The sequence below is a fragment of the Microplitis demolitor genome, chromosome 3 (genome assembly GCF_026212275.2).
Source record: "Microplitis demolitor isolate Queensland-Clemson2020A chromosome 3, iyMicDemo2.1a, whole genome shotgun sequence".
NCBI lineage: Eukaryota > Metazoa > Arthropoda > Insecta > Hymenoptera > Braconidae > Microplitis > Microplitis demolitor.
The window spans coordinates 20,348,698-20,366,784 of NC_068547.1; the positions used below are offsets into that span (position 1 = coordinate 20,348,698).

General features: G+C 30.2%; 4 protein-coding genes across 5 annotated transcripts; 2 read left to right on the plus strand and 2 right to left on the minus strand.

Moving 5' to 3' along the window:
• Positions 1-51: 51 nt before the first annotated feature.
• LOC103577512 (F-box/WD repeat-containing protein 5) lies at positions 52-3,821 on the plus strand. Its single transcript, XM_008558168.2, has 9 exons — positions 52-383; positions 498-655; positions 860-1,037; positions 1,354-1,546; positions 1,635-1,850; positions 1,920-2,095; positions 2,162-2,498; positions 2,567-2,779; positions 3,269-3,821. The coding sequence occupies exons 1-9, from the start codon at positions 92-94 to the stop codon at positions 3,534-3,536; spliced, it is 2,031 nt and encodes a 676-aa protein (XP_008556390.1). The 5' UTR covers positions 52-91; the 3' UTR covers positions 3,537-3,821.
• A 1,924-nt stretch (positions 3,822-5,745) lies between these two features.
• On the minus strand, positions 5,746-9,526 carry LOC103577514 (E3 ubiquitin-protein ligase PPP1R11). 2 transcript variants are annotated; one of them, XM_008558170.3, is made up of 5 exons: positions 9,007-9,079; positions 8,674-8,769; positions 6,758-6,866; positions 6,127-6,279; positions 5,746-5,883 (listed from the first exon to the last, which is right to left on the minus strand). In XM_008558170.3, the coding sequence occupies exons 1-5, from the start codon at positions 9,070-9,072 to the stop codon at positions 5,861-5,863; spliced, it is 447 nt and encodes a 148-aa protein (XP_008556392.1). In that variant the 5' UTR covers positions 9,073-9,079; the 3' UTR covers positions 5,746-5,860. The 2 variants fall into 2 exon arrangements, with proteins under 2 accessions (XP_008556392.1, XP_008556394.1); XM_008558172.3 differs by lacking the exon at positions 9,007-9,079 and adding an exon at positions 9,448-9,526 and having other exon boundaries at positions 5,752-5,883.
• On the minus strand, positions 6,992-8,679 carry LOC103577513 (succinate--hydroxymethylglutarate CoA-transferase). The gene is made up of 2 exons (XM_008558169.3): positions 7,361-8,679; positions 6,992-7,290 (listed from the first exon to the last, which is right to left on the minus strand). Exons 1-2 carry the CDS (start codon positions 8,459-8,461, stop codon positions 7,060-7,062), a joined length of 1,332 nt encoding a protein of 443 aa, XP_008556391.1. The 5' UTR covers positions 8,462-8,679; the 3' UTR covers positions 6,992-7,059.
• A 150-nt stretch (positions 9,527-9,676) lies between the features above and the next one.
• On the plus strand, positions 9,677-16,134 carry LOC103577515 (palmitoyltransferase ZDHHC8). The gene is made up of 10 exons (XM_008558173.3): positions 9,677-9,752; positions 9,977-10,166; positions 10,283-10,401; positions 10,538-10,695; positions 10,834-11,006; positions 11,139-11,333; positions 12,313-12,457; positions 13,174-13,385; positions 13,514-13,690; positions 15,229-16,134. The coding sequence occupies exons 2-10, from the start codon at positions 10,075-10,077 to the stop codon at positions 15,941-15,943; spliced, it is 1,986 nt and encodes a 661-aa protein (XP_008556395.1). The 5' UTR covers positions 9,677-9,752; positions 9,977-10,074; the 3' UTR covers positions 15,944-16,134.
• Positions 16,135-18,087: the final 1,953 nt, after the last annotated feature.

An 18,087-nucleotide genomic window follows, 5' to 3' on the forward strand; every position in this document is an offset into this window, starting at 1 on the left:
CCCACTTTTTATGAAAAACCAAGCGCCCTCTATTAATATCCAACGCTGACAGTTATCAGCTGTTTCAGTAAACAAAGAGAAGCATTTCGCGATGGATGCTGATGAAAATGGTGCTCCTCAACAAGTTATTAATATTACTGATAAATTTTCAATTGATGATGATTCCTTGTCATCTACTTCTGATTCTGATGATTACATCAACAACTGGTATTTCATGCCTGATTCGATCCTGTTGAGCATATTCAAATTACTGACTCCCAAAGAGGTTGTCAACATTGGATTAGTGTGTAAACATTGGAACCGTGTCTCTCAGGATGAGCTCCTGTGGAAGGATCTCTTTTACAGAACCTACAAAATTGATCCCTCGGTTGGAATAATGCCAGGTATTGACATCTTGCTTCTTAAATTTATAAGTTCAGTCTTTAATAAGGTATTTTTTACGCAATTCTCGTCATACAAACATCATTGTTGCAACATAATTACATTTTTATTGACAGGAAAGACTTCATGGTTCGAAGAATTCAAACGATTGTCATATCATACACCTTTACTAGAGACTGAAGTGCTGCTGGATCACGCTCATCAAGTTTTGCATGTTAGTTTTTCGCATAATGGCAAAATGTTCGCAACTTGCTCTAAGGATGGTCATATACTAGTAAGTTACTTTATTTTTAATTAGCTAAATTGTATTTAAAAAATTCTAAATCAGTGGTGAATAGTTTTCTTTTAGAAAAATGATAAATTCATAGGGGAGGACAGTAAATTCAAGCATAGAATTTACTGTCTACCTTCCTATGAATTTGTCATTTGATTAAGTTGATCTGGACATGATTTTAAATTGAATATATTTTTCTCTTAGGTATGGAACAGTCAATTTCCAGCTACAGTTAAATACCAACATGATATGAAGACCTTTAGTTGGAAGTATACGCAATTTTCTCAATTTAATTGCTCCGATACTCTACTTTTGGTGTCTGGTGTACATTTTGGAACACCTCACAGCACATCTGGTGAAATAGCTGTCTTCAGATTAGCGCGTAAGTTTAAAATACAATATTATGATTGCTCTATAAGTGATAGAAAAAATTAATTAAGTCTAAGGATCATTTTCTAAGTCATGTTTTATGATACAATCAGCTTTGTTTGACCATAAAGACCATGTATGTTTTTTAAACAAGTCAGCGTGACGAAATATCTCGATTGTCAAAAGCTAATAATAAATCAAAGTTCAATTAGTTGATACTAATTGTCTGCCAAAAATAAATAAATAAAATAGACAATGGGAGTATTGTGGCATTGATGAATCAAATTAAAATTAAAAGATTAATTGACACATAAAAATGTTAATTACAGCTGGATTTGATCTTCAATGCAGAGTTGGTAATAAACCATTTGACATATTCGGTACGTGGTACAGTGAGCGTTACCTTTTAAGTGGTGATTCACACTGGCTTGCACCCATGGTGAGTTCAAGCGTCCTTTGGCTCAATAAGGCGAATCAGGAATCGGCTAGTGAACATGTGCCGATAATGAATCAACTATACAAGTTAGTTTTAATTATATTGATAAGCTAACTTAATTATTTATTAACTTTTGTTTGTATTGTCATTATTATTGTTGTTTTTTAACTATAGATTTTATAATTTTAATTCAACGTCAATACGTGCTGTGATGGTAGCTAATTGTTTGTGCCCTGAATCCACGGAAGCTGAACAAACTGAAAGTCAACAGTCGACATCAAGTCAAAAAGAAACTCAAGCAAGCTCGACTCAACGAGATATTTCTTCGATGTCAGTAGATAATCAGCAAGAAGAGCCTGAAGTCCTTCATCATGCGTCTTCTAGATTACAGTACTTAGATATATTTTCAAAAAATATATTTAGGAAAATTTGATTATTAATAATTTAATTTATATTTAGATATAGTACATTAGAAGGTGGTTTTATGAATTGGAAAAGATTAGGAGATGGTTTTGAATATGCCAATCCCATTAGATATAATGAAGAATATCGTCAAGTTGAAATGGAACGAGAAACAACGGAGAGTGATAGTGAAACAGATGCACCTCAGTGGGAAGATGAAAGTGAATTATCAGGTACTTAGATTACATTGTATTGATTAAAATTGGGATTATATTTTATTGATGTTCAATTACTTATAGAAATATCCGAAACTGCTGATGATTGTGATTCTGATGACTTAGCAGATAATCCGGAAAAATTTCTTATATTTACCACTGGTTCTAAAACCTACACACATCATCAAGTAGGTTTCAAACGTATTAAAGCTGTAAACTTTCCACGGAGATTAGACCCCGGGCCGTCTTTGAAAGAGAGATTGGCGCAACGAGAACGCGAACGTGAGAGACAAAATTCTGGTTCTCATCCCGAGCCCAATTGGCTTGATTATGAATCAGTGGCTGAAAGATTTGACAAAATTGATCATGTCATAGATCTTCATGGACATATTATAGGAATGGGTCTATCTCCAGATCATAGGTGACCATCAAATATTCTATTCGTTTTTTTTTTTCCGTGGCTCAAACTCATGAGATTCATTTTTACAGATATCTTTATGTAAATACCAGGCCTTGGCCACGGGGATACGTTATTACGAATCCACTAAACCCGCCACCAATTGCTCAAGAAATAGATATTCATGTAATTGATTTAGTTACGTTGAAACAAGTAGGGACAATGTTAAGAGCGCACAAAGCTTACACATCAAATAATGATTGTTATTTTATATTTCTGGATGTCTGTGATGAATACGTTGCAAGGTTTGTTTCATTTATTATAATTTAATCGATAACTATCATTGATCATGATTATTTAAGGGTATTCTCAAAAAATTTTTTAATTAATACCCAAGTAGAACACTTGGTTTTATGACATTTATAAGATAGAAGTTTTGAAACTATTTTTTGATTTATCGATAAGCTACCAAAATGTTGACAAAGCGATCAGAAATTAATACCATCGAAAAAATATCTCCTTAAAAGACTTGACACAAGTAACGACAAATTTCCTATTACTCCTAGGACCAACACCTGTACGTCTTATTTATAAAAAAAAATTTGACTTTGACAACAAAATTGACATCTTAAAGTTGTCTATGTCCTACTTGGGATTGATAAAATTTTGATACGCTTATGACGAGTCATTGAAAATTTACAAAAAGTGGGGACACTGTCTGAGAACGGCCTTAAATAAAAAAAAAGTATTAACCTTGATTTGTTTGATAAGTGAACATTAAAATATATTTACAGTGGTGCTGAAGATAAACATGGGTATTTATGGGACCGACATTATGGTGTATGTCTTGCTAAATTTCCACATAAAGACGTTGTCAATGCAGTTGCATTTAATCCCTGCAATCCTGAGATGCTCGTTACTACCAGTGATGATTATACTGTTAAAGTTTGGCGTAGTCGTGCTGCTGTTAAGGCATTAGGACTCGATGAAAATGCATATCGACGTGGATTGGAGGTACGAAAGAGGCATAGATATCACCGAAGTAATTGTAATATTGATTGATTAAAGACCATTCAGTTTCCGATTTAAATGTTCTCCGTAATTAATATGGCTACACTGTACCACTTCTATAGAAAGAAAAAAATATATATATCGATATCTTGCCGTAAAAAGTAATAGTATAAATTATGTATAAAAAATTTCAAATTAAAGTTCAAAAGAATTCTAGTTAATTAATGGGAAATGTTTAAATTAGAAACTGAATGTTTACAAAAGTTTAGTGATAATCGACTGTGAAAAAGTTAAAAAAAACAATATAAATATATATATATACAAATATTAAAATTAAAAGTATACATACACACAAGTTAATTTATAAGATAAATGTTATGTTTTTATAAGATATACATTTTATTTCAAATATTGATGTAATTATTGCTTATTACATACATATATAATAATAATTATCTTTATGTTTTAACAGTATGTAAATATTAAACGCTCACGGAGTGCTTTTCTGTTTATTTTTTATTATAATTATTATTTAAATTCAATGAATTATTAACGGATGAATAAAAATACGTATTTTTATTATAAATTATTTATCAGCAGCATTTGAACTTGAATGATAAATATATCCGGCATCATAAATATGTTTATTTAATATAAATATACGCAACAAATACATTTCAATTGAACTCTGTTTGAATTAATTGTATAGAAAGAATAAGCACAAAAAATACAGGGATTAAAAAAAAATACTTATATGAGTAAAAATAAAAAACTAAATTAATATTTTTCTTTACAAATTAATTTATAATTTATGAAGTTACATTTACATCAAGATAAGGGCAATAGCTGATAAAAAATATTAAACTGCCAATTAATTTAATCTATAAAGTAATCTATTAAATATATGGCAATTATAAAAATTATTAGTTAGAAAATAAATGAGCCATTTATTTAAATGAACTGTATTATTAATTTATGACTAATAATTTAATGCAATTAAAACGTGTTCGATCACTAATGCCTTTATCCATAGGTTCGGTTTCATCGTTACTACTTGATATAAATTTTAAGTGATCTTGTTATTTCATATTTTATATAAAATAAAAGACCTAGTACCCGATCAGGAAACTAGTACTTGATCACTTTATCTATTTGTATATCTATATTTAGTAAAATTTAGTACATATATATATATATATATATATATATATATATACGAATACATGAATGATCGGGTACTAGTTCCCTGATCGGGTATTGAGTCTCTTGCTTTAAATATTTATCGGAGGTGTTAAAAATTCTCGAGTGTAATTTTAAAAAAAATAAATTCAATAAATCAATTTAGTTTAATTAAATATAATAAAAATAATTATTTTAAGTAACAACGATGTAAAGAGAAATTTTATAATAATATATGTAAGCACGAATTTAAATGTTTTATCTAAAAAATATGAATCTCAATAAAAGTTATAAATATTTAATAGCCTCTATAGATATGCCAATTATTGATCATAACAATCAATAATACTCATGTAATAAATATGAAATAATTTTTAGGATGAATGATTATAGATAGTAAATATATAAATAAAATCAACTTTGAACTTTTATCGGTTTAATTGTATAACATGTAAGTAATTATCGTTGTTATATTATTATATCTATTATTAATATTAGGGAGTGTGCGAATAGCTTGAATTCACAAATTATTCGTATCGAATCGAATCGATCTTTCGAATAATTCATAAGTTTTCAAATTATTCTATTTTTTTTAAAGTCTTGAAATTGTTATATTTTTTTGAATAAATTAAATTTTTGAAAGCTGATCAGAATTTTGTTAATTAGAATCGCGTAATTTGAAGTTACAAATAATTCGAAAGGTTTAGAATTATTCGATTCGAATTTTTAATCGAATAGTCATATTTAAATCGATTCGATTCTTATACCCCTCATAAATTATTGATATCTATAATTAAGGTTTAACTGTTCACTTGATTGTTACAAATTAAAAAAATAGAATTATAAAGGAATTATTACAATCGCCATTCATAACAACAATATATGGCTAATAAAAAATGTAATATTCAAAAATAATTGGCTGATAAATGATTACGCTTGTTGAAGTATTATTAGTAATTACTATAAATATAGATCGATTGATTTAATAAATGAATTATTGATTCAATTATTAAAAGTTTGATTACTGTATAATTATTATACTTAATAATTTAAACGTTTACAAATTGAATTAATAAATGTCGAGACATACGTAAATATTAATCAATTGTTTGAACAATTTTTACACATTTTAAATTTTTTATAATTAATTTTATTTACTTAAAATTTTTTTTATTTTTATTAATTTGACAAACTTTTCAGGTGGATCCTGCTATTGGTTCTGAAACATAAAATTATTTTATTATTTACATTTTTATTGATAATAGTATTCATAATATGTTTATTTATTATATTACAGATAAGTTCTACTAAACGTAAATTTCATTTTTGGGAGATAAAATATTTTGGTGTAAAACGCTCTCAGTCAAAGAAAATTTATAGAAAAAAAAAAAAAAGTTAAAATATTAAAACCCTAGAAAAAATAATAGCGATAAAATTAAATAGTGACAAGAAATAATTATACCTGGTTGAGGTAATTCATCATGTGGTGAAACGGAAGTTCCTGGCAATACTTTTTTATGAGTTTCTTTACGACCATGGCAATGTTCACACTCGTCATCACTTTCGTCTGAACTGCTTTCTCCAAATTGTTTAGGTTTTTCATAAATACAACAGCCTAAAAAACATGAATTAAATAAAATTTATAATTTATTTAAAAACATACTTTGTATATGGGACATTCTATGCCAAATGATCCTACTGTCAAAATTTCCAACTGCGATTCAGTTAATATTTGGCTCTTTTTTTTTACATTTTTTGAAAAAGGTTTCCATGATTTTTTCAAAATTAAAAAAAAATTTAGTAAGTTAGTTTTAAATAATTTTTATAAAATCCACGAAAAAACACGATTTGTAAAAAAAAATTACATTTAAATCGATATATTTTTCAAAAAGTTATGACCGTTTAAAAAAAGAATCATAAAAATTTTCAAAAATTCACATTTCATGAATGGCTCAATGAAACAATTTGAAAAAAAATCATGAAAACCTTTTTCAAGGAACATAAAATGATGGCTAAATATTAACTGAATCAGAGTTGCAAATTACGACAATAGGATGATTCGGCATAGAATATATATATATATATATACTTACATTTTGATTTTTTCTTATTCATATTTTCATTATCTACAGTGCTAGAAGTCCATTGAACTTTCTTGTGTGATCTCGGTTTACGTAAACACAAACTTATTGTCGGCACGTCCTAAAAAATGTTAAATACTTTCATTTAAATATATGGTAATATGGTAAATCCGCACGAAATGACTTAAATTTAAATAAATTATAATGAAAAAAAAAAAAAAATTACGATAAATAAGAAAGTTGTGATAATATTTAAAAATATTTATTTGTAAAGTACATAAATAAAAATATTTAAAAGTTTTTAAAATTAAAATTTATTGCAGAATTTTATTCTCCATTAAATTATCAATTGTCTGGTCAGAGTAATTTAAAACTTCTCTGAGTACTTGACGAGTGTGTTGACCTAGTGTTGGTGGCGGTGACCTAACTTTATTTGTACCATAACTAAATTTCACAGCAGGTCCAACAACTTTAACTTTACCCATTTCATTGTGCTCCAACTCTTTGACCATTTTAACTGCTTTAATATGAGGATCATCAAACACCTAAAAATAGAAAATAAATTTGATGTCCCAGTAAATAAAATAATAAATAGTTCAATAAAAATTAAATTACCTCTTGTATGGTATTTATAGGTCCATAAGGGAACGGAGCTCCTTCTAATATATCTGCCCACTCTTTATTAGTCTTACTCTTGAAGACATTTCTCAGTATCTTGAGTAGTTCAACTCGATTAGTAACTCTAGCAGTGTTATTAATGAACCTATCATCAGCAGCGAGCTCTGGTAATTCAAGAATCTTAACGAGTGCCTTAAATTGAGTATCACTTCCAGTGCAAACAGTCATAAATCCGTCTCGCGTAGGAAACGCTTCATAAGGAACAAGACTCTCATGCTCAGAGCCCCATCGTGTGGCTTCTTTACCAGCATTCAGGTAATTGGAAGCCACATTGATCAGACAAGCGACTTGAGTAGACAGTAGATTACACTGAATCCACTGACCTTGCTTGCTTTGTGTTCTCTGATAAAGTGCAGCCATTATAGCGCCATGAGCATACAAACCAGTAGCTACATCAGTCATAGCAACACCTATTTTACATGGGTCGCCGTCTTTAGGTCCAGTTATGTGCATAAGACCACCAACTGATGCCGCTATCACGTCGTAACCCGGTCTCTGAGCATAAGGTCCTTCGTATCCATATCCAGTCAGCGAACAATAAATCAACTGTGGTGCTGCTTTCTTGATATCTTCATACCCCAACCCCATCTCTGAAAGCTTTCCTGGCACAAAATTCTCAATTAGTACATCCGACTTTTTAGCTAGCTCATAAATAACATCTCGTCCTCTTTTAAAATCGATACAAACACTTTTTTTGTTTCTATTTACGCTCAAAAAATATGTTGCGTGCTTATTACTGTTAGATAAAAAGGGCGGGCCCCAGTTTCTACACTCATCTCCAGTTCCTGGTTTTTCAATTTTCAATATTTCAGCACCCAGGTCACCAAGTATCATTGTGCAGTAAGGACCAGCGATTATTCTTGTTAAATCTAGTACTCTTATTCCGGCTAAAGGTGATTTATTATCATTACCATTTTCATCGTTGAATGAAGTAGAGTAAAACAAGTGACTGCGATTAATAAATCTCTGTCTTTGAGTATTTAAACTCAAGAAGTTTTTTAATTTATACATATTATTGAGGAACTTTACACCACTCATAATGCACTTCAATAATTAATAAATATACATTTTTAAAAAATCCAGCGTAACAATAAATTCAAAAATTAACAGAGAGACGTAAATAAATTTAACAACAAATTAAAAGTTTATGAAAATAATAAATAAATGTAATAATTCTTGAGCTGCATCAATCATGTGACACTTTATCATAAATAACAAAAAAATATATTATCTCTCAAGTAAAAATTTACCTGTCCACTGTCATTGACATCTCCTTCCAAAACAGTTTCCGTTTGTGATTGAGAGCTTGAAGGTCCTGCCATCCTTGCCATACGTTTATTCAAAACCTTATTAAAAAAAAATAAACGCAGTATTATAAAACACTGCCTCTAAACTTAAGTCACAATTTATAATTTAATTAATTTATTATGTTGTTGTGATTTATGACGTTTATTTTTCCTAGTCTATCTCTATCTCCATCTACTCCGTCTCTCTCCGTCTATAAACCAATGAGCGGCGCCATTTTGCCGCCAGACATCTAGCGCTTTTTTTAAAAAACTAAAACTAAAAATAATTCAAGTTACCTTCGGTAGATGGCGCAAGTTTGTCCTTCTGAATCCCTTCTCAGAAGCAACCCATAGCCTTCCCATCCCAATATGATTACGATTGTGTTGATATAAAATATATATGTATATATATGTAGTGGTGATGATTTGTGGTGATAGTAGTAGTGATGATAAGTCTGGCAAAGTGCAAGAGTAAGAGAGAGGTGAGTCTTGATTAATTCTGGTTGGTCTTATTCTTATTCTGCTTCTCCCTTCTTCAGGGAAGATATCAAATTGCGGAACATCCGGAGTATCAAAGTGGGAAAAATTATTGGGTATATGCAACAGAGAAAGCTGATAGTATGTAGTATGTGTTTAAATACGAGATAGTTATATGCATATATGTATGTATATATATATATATAGGCACATATGTGGAATGGTATGAATATGAATAAGTAAATGTGAGCACACTCTTACTCTGTGACTATGAACTCAATTGAGTCTTGTGTTGAATCTTGGTTGGTTTGGTCGTCGCGGTCGTGAATGTGGTGCTGGTGCTGTAACTCGTGTGCTGATGATCTGATTCTGATGGTGATTGAGCAGTAGGAGTGATAGTGATGGTAACGACAAGTTGCTCTGAAGATTCGCGTGAGCGGGGCGCAATTTAATATTAATTTAAGTACTCGCGGTAATGTTTTTACTCGTGTCATGAGTAGGGATGATGGTCGGGTCAGTACGACAACTAGAAGGCATTACATTGAGGACTGAATTTAGTGTCTCAAGTAGGTGCTGTAGACCATAATGAAATACAACAACTTGTAGTAGTTGCTGTTACTGCTGTTATTATTGCTGCTATTGCTGCTGCTAATCTTGCTATCGCTCTGTCAAAGCTTGCCACTATAAATTATTATTATTTTAAACATACACATAAGCCGAGTAGCCAATGGACGCGGCCATGTTTACTTGTGGTGGCAATAAAAATAATTATTACAAATTTTATTAGCAGAGAGAGTTGAAGATAATATTGAAAAATATATAATAATTACCGGTGGAATTATTGGACTCGGGTCCGGGTTTTTAACGTGAACGGAGCTTGTGGACATAATGCCGGGATGCGACGTGAAGGCAAGATATCTGCCAGCCACCTTCGCGTGGATCCTATTACTCAGCACCACGACCCTCTTTTTTTATTATCCGTAAGTTTTATTTTTTTTATTAAACTATTTTTCTATCAGCTCATTGGGATCAACAGTTTTTTTAAATCACCGTTATCAGTACCCAGTTACTCAGTTTTTTTTTTCTCATTGACTAGGTGCCAATACTATCTCTTCAAATACCCATGGGTACCGGCTCTCCAAGGAGTGATTGCCTTCTTTGTGCTGGCCAACTTTACCCTTGCGACTTTTATGGATCCAGGTGTAATTCCAAAAGGTAAAAACTACTAGACTAGACTACTTGACAAAATATAATTAAAAAAAAAAAAGAGAGAGAGAGAGAATTACTTTGCACGTGTTGATATAACGTTAGTGTTTATTTTATTTTATCTAATTTTATTTCTGTATAACAGCACCTCCAGATGAAGATAAAGAAGATGAGTTCAGGGCGCCGTTATTTAAAAACGTTGAGATCAATGGGATAACTATTCGTATGAAGTGGTGTGTCACTTGTAAATTTTACAGACCACCTAGATGTTCGCACTGTAGTGTCTGCGATCACTGTATTGAGGTATATATCTATATATAAATATATGTGTATACTTTATACACATAAAGAATTTTTTTAAATTTTATTTTCGACCTATTTATAACATGAAAAGTACTGCCTGCGGCATCGTTATAATAATTTATATTTTATACGTTCCAGACATTTGATCATCATTGCCCGTGGCTAAATAATTGTATTGGAAGAAGAAATTACAGATTTTTTTTCTGTTTTTTATTATCACTTAGTTGCCATATGCTCAGTATATTTGGGCTCTGTTTATATTTTGTTTTGGAACATAAACAAAAACTTGGAGAAGTCGATACGACTATTGCGTATCCTTTATAATTAAATTATGTTTATATTTATCTGGTTCTTTAAAAATTCATTTGCTTACTCGTGTTTTTTTAGTCGTAATAATTAATGACATTTAATGTTATATAAAGATCCTTAACCTATTGATGTAGTATGGTGCTGATGGGCGTGGTAACATTATTATTTATTCCAATTATTGGACTAACAGGGTTCCACGTGGTGCTTGTGTCAAGAGGACGTACAACAAACGAACAAGTCACCGGTAAATTCCAAAATGGTTATAATCCATTTTCACGTGGATGCTTTCATAATTGTTGTTATACACAATTTGGACCACAATTTCCTAGGTAAATTATCATTAAACTCTATACATTTAATTACTTATTAGTATTTTTAATTAAATAACTTATAGTAATTGAACTAAAACCCAGATGCTAGCAATTTAAACTTTTTTAATTATCAATTCATAGATGTCATGTTTTATTTAATTAAAACTTCATAAAGTTTTCGAGGATTTAATAGAATTGGTATAAATTATTCACATTTTTATCTGATAAAATTTTACCCAGGGTTTTTATATTTTTGTGTTTATAGAAATCTTTGTTCCTTATTTTTTATTAATTTAACTAGTGATAATAATGTGTTATCAATTATGTCCATTTCCAATAGTCTAATAGTAATTTCTCATTAATGTTTAATTACCGTTTAAGACTTGACAGCTTGTCGTTTTCTTAATCAATTATTTCCCTTGAGGGTTACATACCATAGATAGCTTGTCTTAATAAATATTATTTTTTAATTTTAAAAAAAAGTAAACACTAAATAGAATTTAATATACTTAAGAACCTTCGACTTTTATTCTTTATCTAATTACACTATTTTAAAATCTTTAACTTTATAAAATTAATATGAATATGAATTACGAATTTCAAACACTAAAAAAAAATCTTATTACTGTATTTTTTTTTAATACTAAAGTAGGTAGAATAGGGATTTGATCTAACGACAGTGTATTTTTTTTTGTTTGATCTTTCGGCTTTTTGTAAAATATATCAAAAGAATATTTCAAGATATCTAAGAAAAAAAAATAATTTTAATAAAATATTTAACACTTACATAAGTTAATCTATGAAATCTACGAGGTTGAATAAAATAACATTGCATAAAAGTCATTAAAATAATAGCAGTAATTTTGTTAAATTATTTGCTAATAAGTAAACACTAGATAAATACTATAATTAGGACGAAGGACAAGTAATTGCTGATTACTAATCCGTATTTATTGATAAATAAATAATAATTAACAATAAAAAAAATTGTTTATAGTTTAAAGAAGCCCGAAAAGTATTTAGAAAAACGTCGCGGTGCATCTGCCTCCGAGATATCGACGATAGGAAGCGAGAACCAGGTAAAGACCTACATGGATAGCAGCAATGGTGTTAGAAATGCCAGTTCAAATGCTTATAATAAGGTAAGAAGCTAGTGCTGTTCGGCTAAACTTAATAAATTCAACGTAAACCGACACGAAAAAATAAAAAAGATGATATATATATAAATTCAAATTTAAAAATTAATAAAAAAGATAAACGATCCTCTAAAAACACTACACTATTTTTGGATAACGCTTATACCATTGCATGAACAAACGATTGGAGACCAAAATTGACTTACGTCTACAACTAAGTGAGTTATGTAGTGCCTCAGTTAAACTTTTCCTTGCTTACGTTACTTGGAAAGTTTTTAAAATTATCCTAGCAGCATGTAGTTCATTTATGCTTAAAAAAAAGTTACGGAGCTGGGTCTTACCTTGGAGACTTGTTTGAGCTTGCGAAAGATAGATTTAACATAGTATCATAGTTTATTAAAATACACAACCTTTGTATGCAGATTTCAACGATGTCGAGTGACAATAGCTATCCAGTGAGTCACTTATCATCTAGCTTTCACGATACCTACATCTGAATGGTTCCTTTTGTCCTAACGCATTCTCCGGTAACCACACATCCTGTTCCTCCACGTGCTAATTATCATCTCAACCATCATAATAAATCATTAAGTTTGATCTTTAAAGACTATCATCTTTTATCAGTGTTTAAATATTCAATTAATAGTTTGTATTTATGAATTACAATTAAAATTATTGCTGATTAATTGGTATTAATATACTTGTTGTTATTTAAATGCCAGTTATCTCCTGGACGAGACGGATCAGATACGGATATGGAGCCAACGGCTTCACAGTCCGCGGATTGTGAACCAACGCCTCCATTACAAAGACATGGATCTAAAAGTAACTTTTTCCTGCCACCTGTCGAGACAAACGACTCGCCTAGACATCCGCCTCCACAGCATCGTCATCCGATGCACTATCCACGCGGAAGTCCGCACCCACGATCTAGGTAAGTGAAAGAGAAATAATTAAATGCTGGTAAATTATCCACGAGTGTTGACAATGGTTTTTTTTTTTTGTTATTTTTCTTGATGTCTATTTGCATGAATTTATAAAATAAACATTTTGCTTATTCAGGGGAATGAATGGCTCGCGCAGTCATACGCCGGATGCATTGTCGCCGGAAGGAACGGGATCGCCAGCCGCTGGTCCGCAAAGAGGTCAGGGTCAAGGTGGCGCAAGCCCAACTATGCAGCAACGCATCAGAGCAATCGGTGTGCCCACGCCTCTTGCCATTTCCAGTCCAATTCGCAGGTACACACATCGCTTCTATCACACACTTCGTGTAACATTTAATTAGATAGATGATATATATATAGATAGATACATATATTTATATCAACATGTATATACTTATATATTACTGAACTACCGTGGTGTATATTATGATGATGGAGGTTTAACAAACCGATATATTGATATTTAGTTGACCACAAGACCATCATTCCGGTCACTAACGATATTAAAACACACATACACTTATATATTTATTTATCATTACTACTACTATTATTATTATTATTATTATTATTATTATTATTATATATATATAAGTTCGTGACTATCGACTGTCACGTATGATAAATTGTAATGGCACGTTGGCAGACAGTGAGACGACACGATATTATGATTATTGTATATAAATATAGATAAAAATAATATTTATTTTTTTTTATTGATAATTATTATTGAGGGTGAAAAAAATTGTGGCGTCTCAAATTTTATTTGTGTCGAGGATTTATTATTGTTATTATTATTAAATTATTACTATGATTAAATATTGCTGGTAGATTTTTGAATAAAATTTTATTTATTATTATTATTTTTTTTTTGAGCACGATGTTGCGGCACAGGATAAATAATGTATGAATTTTTTACGTAAAAAATAAAACAAGTGCAGCACTCGCACTGTCACATAACAGATAATAAGCTCGAGGTTTCACAACAATGTTTTTCTTGTATATAATTATTTTGTTAATTTATTATATTTTATTTTATTTATTTACCTTATTTTTATTTATTTATGTAGAATACATGTATATAGAGATACAAGAAACACGTAGTCGTGAAACCGTAGAATAATAAGTAGACTTGCACGTAATTAAAAAGAACATAAAATTAAAATAAAATTGAAAAAAAAAGATATATTTTAAAAAATAAGTAAGTGGTGTATAGATAAGTTTGTGTCCCACTGCAGGGGGTGGTAACTGCAAGGAGCTGCTCTGTGACAACATGTTGTTGCGACCTACTGCAGGTAAACACGAACTTGGTCCTATGAAGGACAATTTCAAAAGTAGTTTAAAAATAATGCTTTGTTGCATACATAAATCAGAGTATACTAAATTTATTATTATTGTTTTTCATTATTATTATTATTATTATTATCATCATATATATTTTTATTAAACATTAGGTTTTGTTTTTATTGCTACTTTAATTTTAAATTACTCTTCAACATAGATGCTAATGTTCTTTATTCAAGAATGACCGCGCTGCTCTCTTCTGTATGTATCGCCAGAGCCGTATTTTGTATGGCTAAAACTGCTATCAGCACTCGCATATTCATATATTATTATTATTATTATTATTAATTATTATACATACATACATATTTTACTATTGTTACTATTATTATTATTATTATTATTATTATTATTATTATTATTATTATTATTATTATTATTATTATTCACTGTAATTCGCGCATTGTCGAATAATTTTTTGGCGGTTGTATTATCAGTTATATTATTAATTATTTAAATAAAATCTAAATAATTAAAAATGTGTTGCAGATCGAATCCAGGTACACCGACGCAAATACGTCGGCCAGATTTCATTGGTGTCACTGAAGCACCAACATACTACGATGTCCAGCATCACAACAATACCGGCGGCAATGTGCCAGGTTACAGCCCACAACGTCGTTTCTTGTCTGAAAGTGAGTTAATACGTCAAAGCAACGAGCACCCTTATTCACGTACCAACAATACCGTCGATAATATACGTGAATTAGCGGGCTCACCGCAACGTGGTGTCTATATGTGGAAAGACAATTCACCAAGTGGTTATCCAGGTCCACCGGGTATGAGTGGTGTCAATATGGGCGGTAACAATATCGGCATACCCGTACATCCATCAGCGTTATCGCAGCGACCACCACCTTATGATTACTACTGTTCGAATCCCACAAGCCCGACACAACAGCCATACTCTAGTGCTCCACGTGCAGCTTATCATCCTGCCTCGCGAGGAGGTGTGCCTGTATTCCCGCCACAACATCCGTCGCCTCAGGTTAAGCGAAAAAACCCAGCGACTATGGCAACACCAACAACTCCAACGTCCAACGACGCGCGACGTCGACCCATGTCATTCGTACGTGCTTTGGAGATGAATGACTCGATGGAGATGGTGTCGATACCCAATGATACGAGATCATCCCAGAGGCCAACAACACCAACACCCGATCGCACGAGTGTTTATGATATGAACTATGAAATATCCGTATAGCCACGCTTGATGGTCTCCGTCCCAAACGGTTGGACGGGGATTACGGATAAACCGGCTGCTTATATTTCTAGAACTTATGATACTGGCCATGAGTTGTCTGTTTAATTAATATAATAATAATACGAATGAATAATAATTTTAATAAAATTTTTGAGACTTAAAGTCTTGAACTTAACTGGGTGCAAAGTGACTGCCGACCGAGTGTTTTTAATTATTAAGTTAGTGATGTCTGCTCTATGAAATCTTCCTTTAAAGATACCGTCGAATACGTAACTGATCGTTGTCTCTAAAACTATTTAATTTATATACAATATACATCACATATTTAAATTAATTACTAATAACGGTTAATTAAATTCCAGTTGATGTCTCTTCCTTGTGACGAAGGGATACTTTTTTATCGAAAATTTATTATTGAACATATTTGTATTATATTAAATCTATATTACAAAAAACAATTAAATGTCAGCAGGTGGTTTTGATTTTTAAATGCATCGATGATGATAAAAAAAAAAATTAATATTCGATGATCTAAAAAGTTAATTAATAAATAATAATAATAAGGAGCTAGGATTAGTTGTAGATAAATAAAAATGACAGCCGATAATTGTCAGGTCAATAGATAAATTTTTTTGTTACGTTGACACTTTTGTTCAACTTACATTGTTATTAATTTAATGGCGACTTTAAATTATTATATGTCATCGAATATTTATTTTTGAGTTATTTATCATGTGGTAGGAAATCACTTGTTTTTTATTAGTACACATTAAGGTCAGTTAGATTTTTATACAGTGTCATCGTGACTTAATTCAACACGCGGCTTACATCGATCAACAATTATTTTTTTCTTATCAATTAAGATTTTTTTATTCTGATATTGTTTATTAATATCGGATTTTTTTTTCGTCTTATATATCTAAAGAGATGTATGACACGTGAGTGAACTGTAATTAATGGAGCAATTATAAAATATAAAAAAACAAACATTAATTAAATTAATAGGATACACGCGTGTGTAAAAATATTAATAAAAATTGGTAAATAAGTTAATAAATAAATGAAGAGTTCGTGTCCAAGTGAAAACATGTTACTTAATCGATTTAAGTTATTGTTTAAATAGAATAACAAATTATGTGTAAAGTAATCGTAAAAAAATGTGTAGTGAACAAATTTATAATTACGTATATAACGATTTAGTATTTATACGTAACGAAGAAGATAATAATATACAATTATGACAAAAAAAAAATATAAATGTATAACTTTTTTTATTTGTTTTCTTCTGTTTAATAATTGTTAACTTACGAGCATTCTCAGACAGTGTCCCTCACTTTTCAAAAATATGCAGTGATAACTGTCACAAACGTATTCAAATTTTATTAATTAAGGGCGTTCTCAGGCAGTGCCCCCTCCTCTATTTTTTAAAAATACTCAATGACTTTCAATTACAATGACTGTATTAAAATTTTGACAGTTAATTTAAAAAATTTTAAGCATTCATTCAAAATAGGGATACGTAGTTAGAATTTCGCCGGTGTACATTTGAAAATAATTACTTACAGTTGATATCAAGTAGGAATTAAACGAAATTTGGAAAATAAATTTCAATAAAGTCTTCATGTCATGATTTAGAATATCAAATTTTTTAGAATAAAATTTATTTACGATATTTTTTTAAATTCCTAATTGATAATAACTGTAAGTAATTTTTTTATAAATCTGTATCTCGGCGAAATTGTAATTGCGTTCCTCGTTTTTCAATTAATACTTTAACTTTGTTTTTAATGAATTATTAAAACTTTAATACCGTCATTGCAATTGAGTCATTGAATGTTTAAGAAAATGAGGAGGGGGGAAGTGTTTGAGAATGCCCTTAATTGATAAAAAAATTAAAGCCATAATTGAAAAAAAAAGCCAATTTTGCCGGCATATAGAATTTTAAAGAAATTACTTACAGCTGTTATCAATTAGGAGTTAAACGAATTTTCTGGAATAAATTTTAGCCTAAAAAATTTGAAAATTCAAATTATAAAATTGACATAAATATTTTACTGAAATTTATTTAGCACATTTCGTTTCTCCCAATTAATATCAACTGTAAGTAAATTTTTTAAAATCAATATCTCAGCAGATTGCAATTA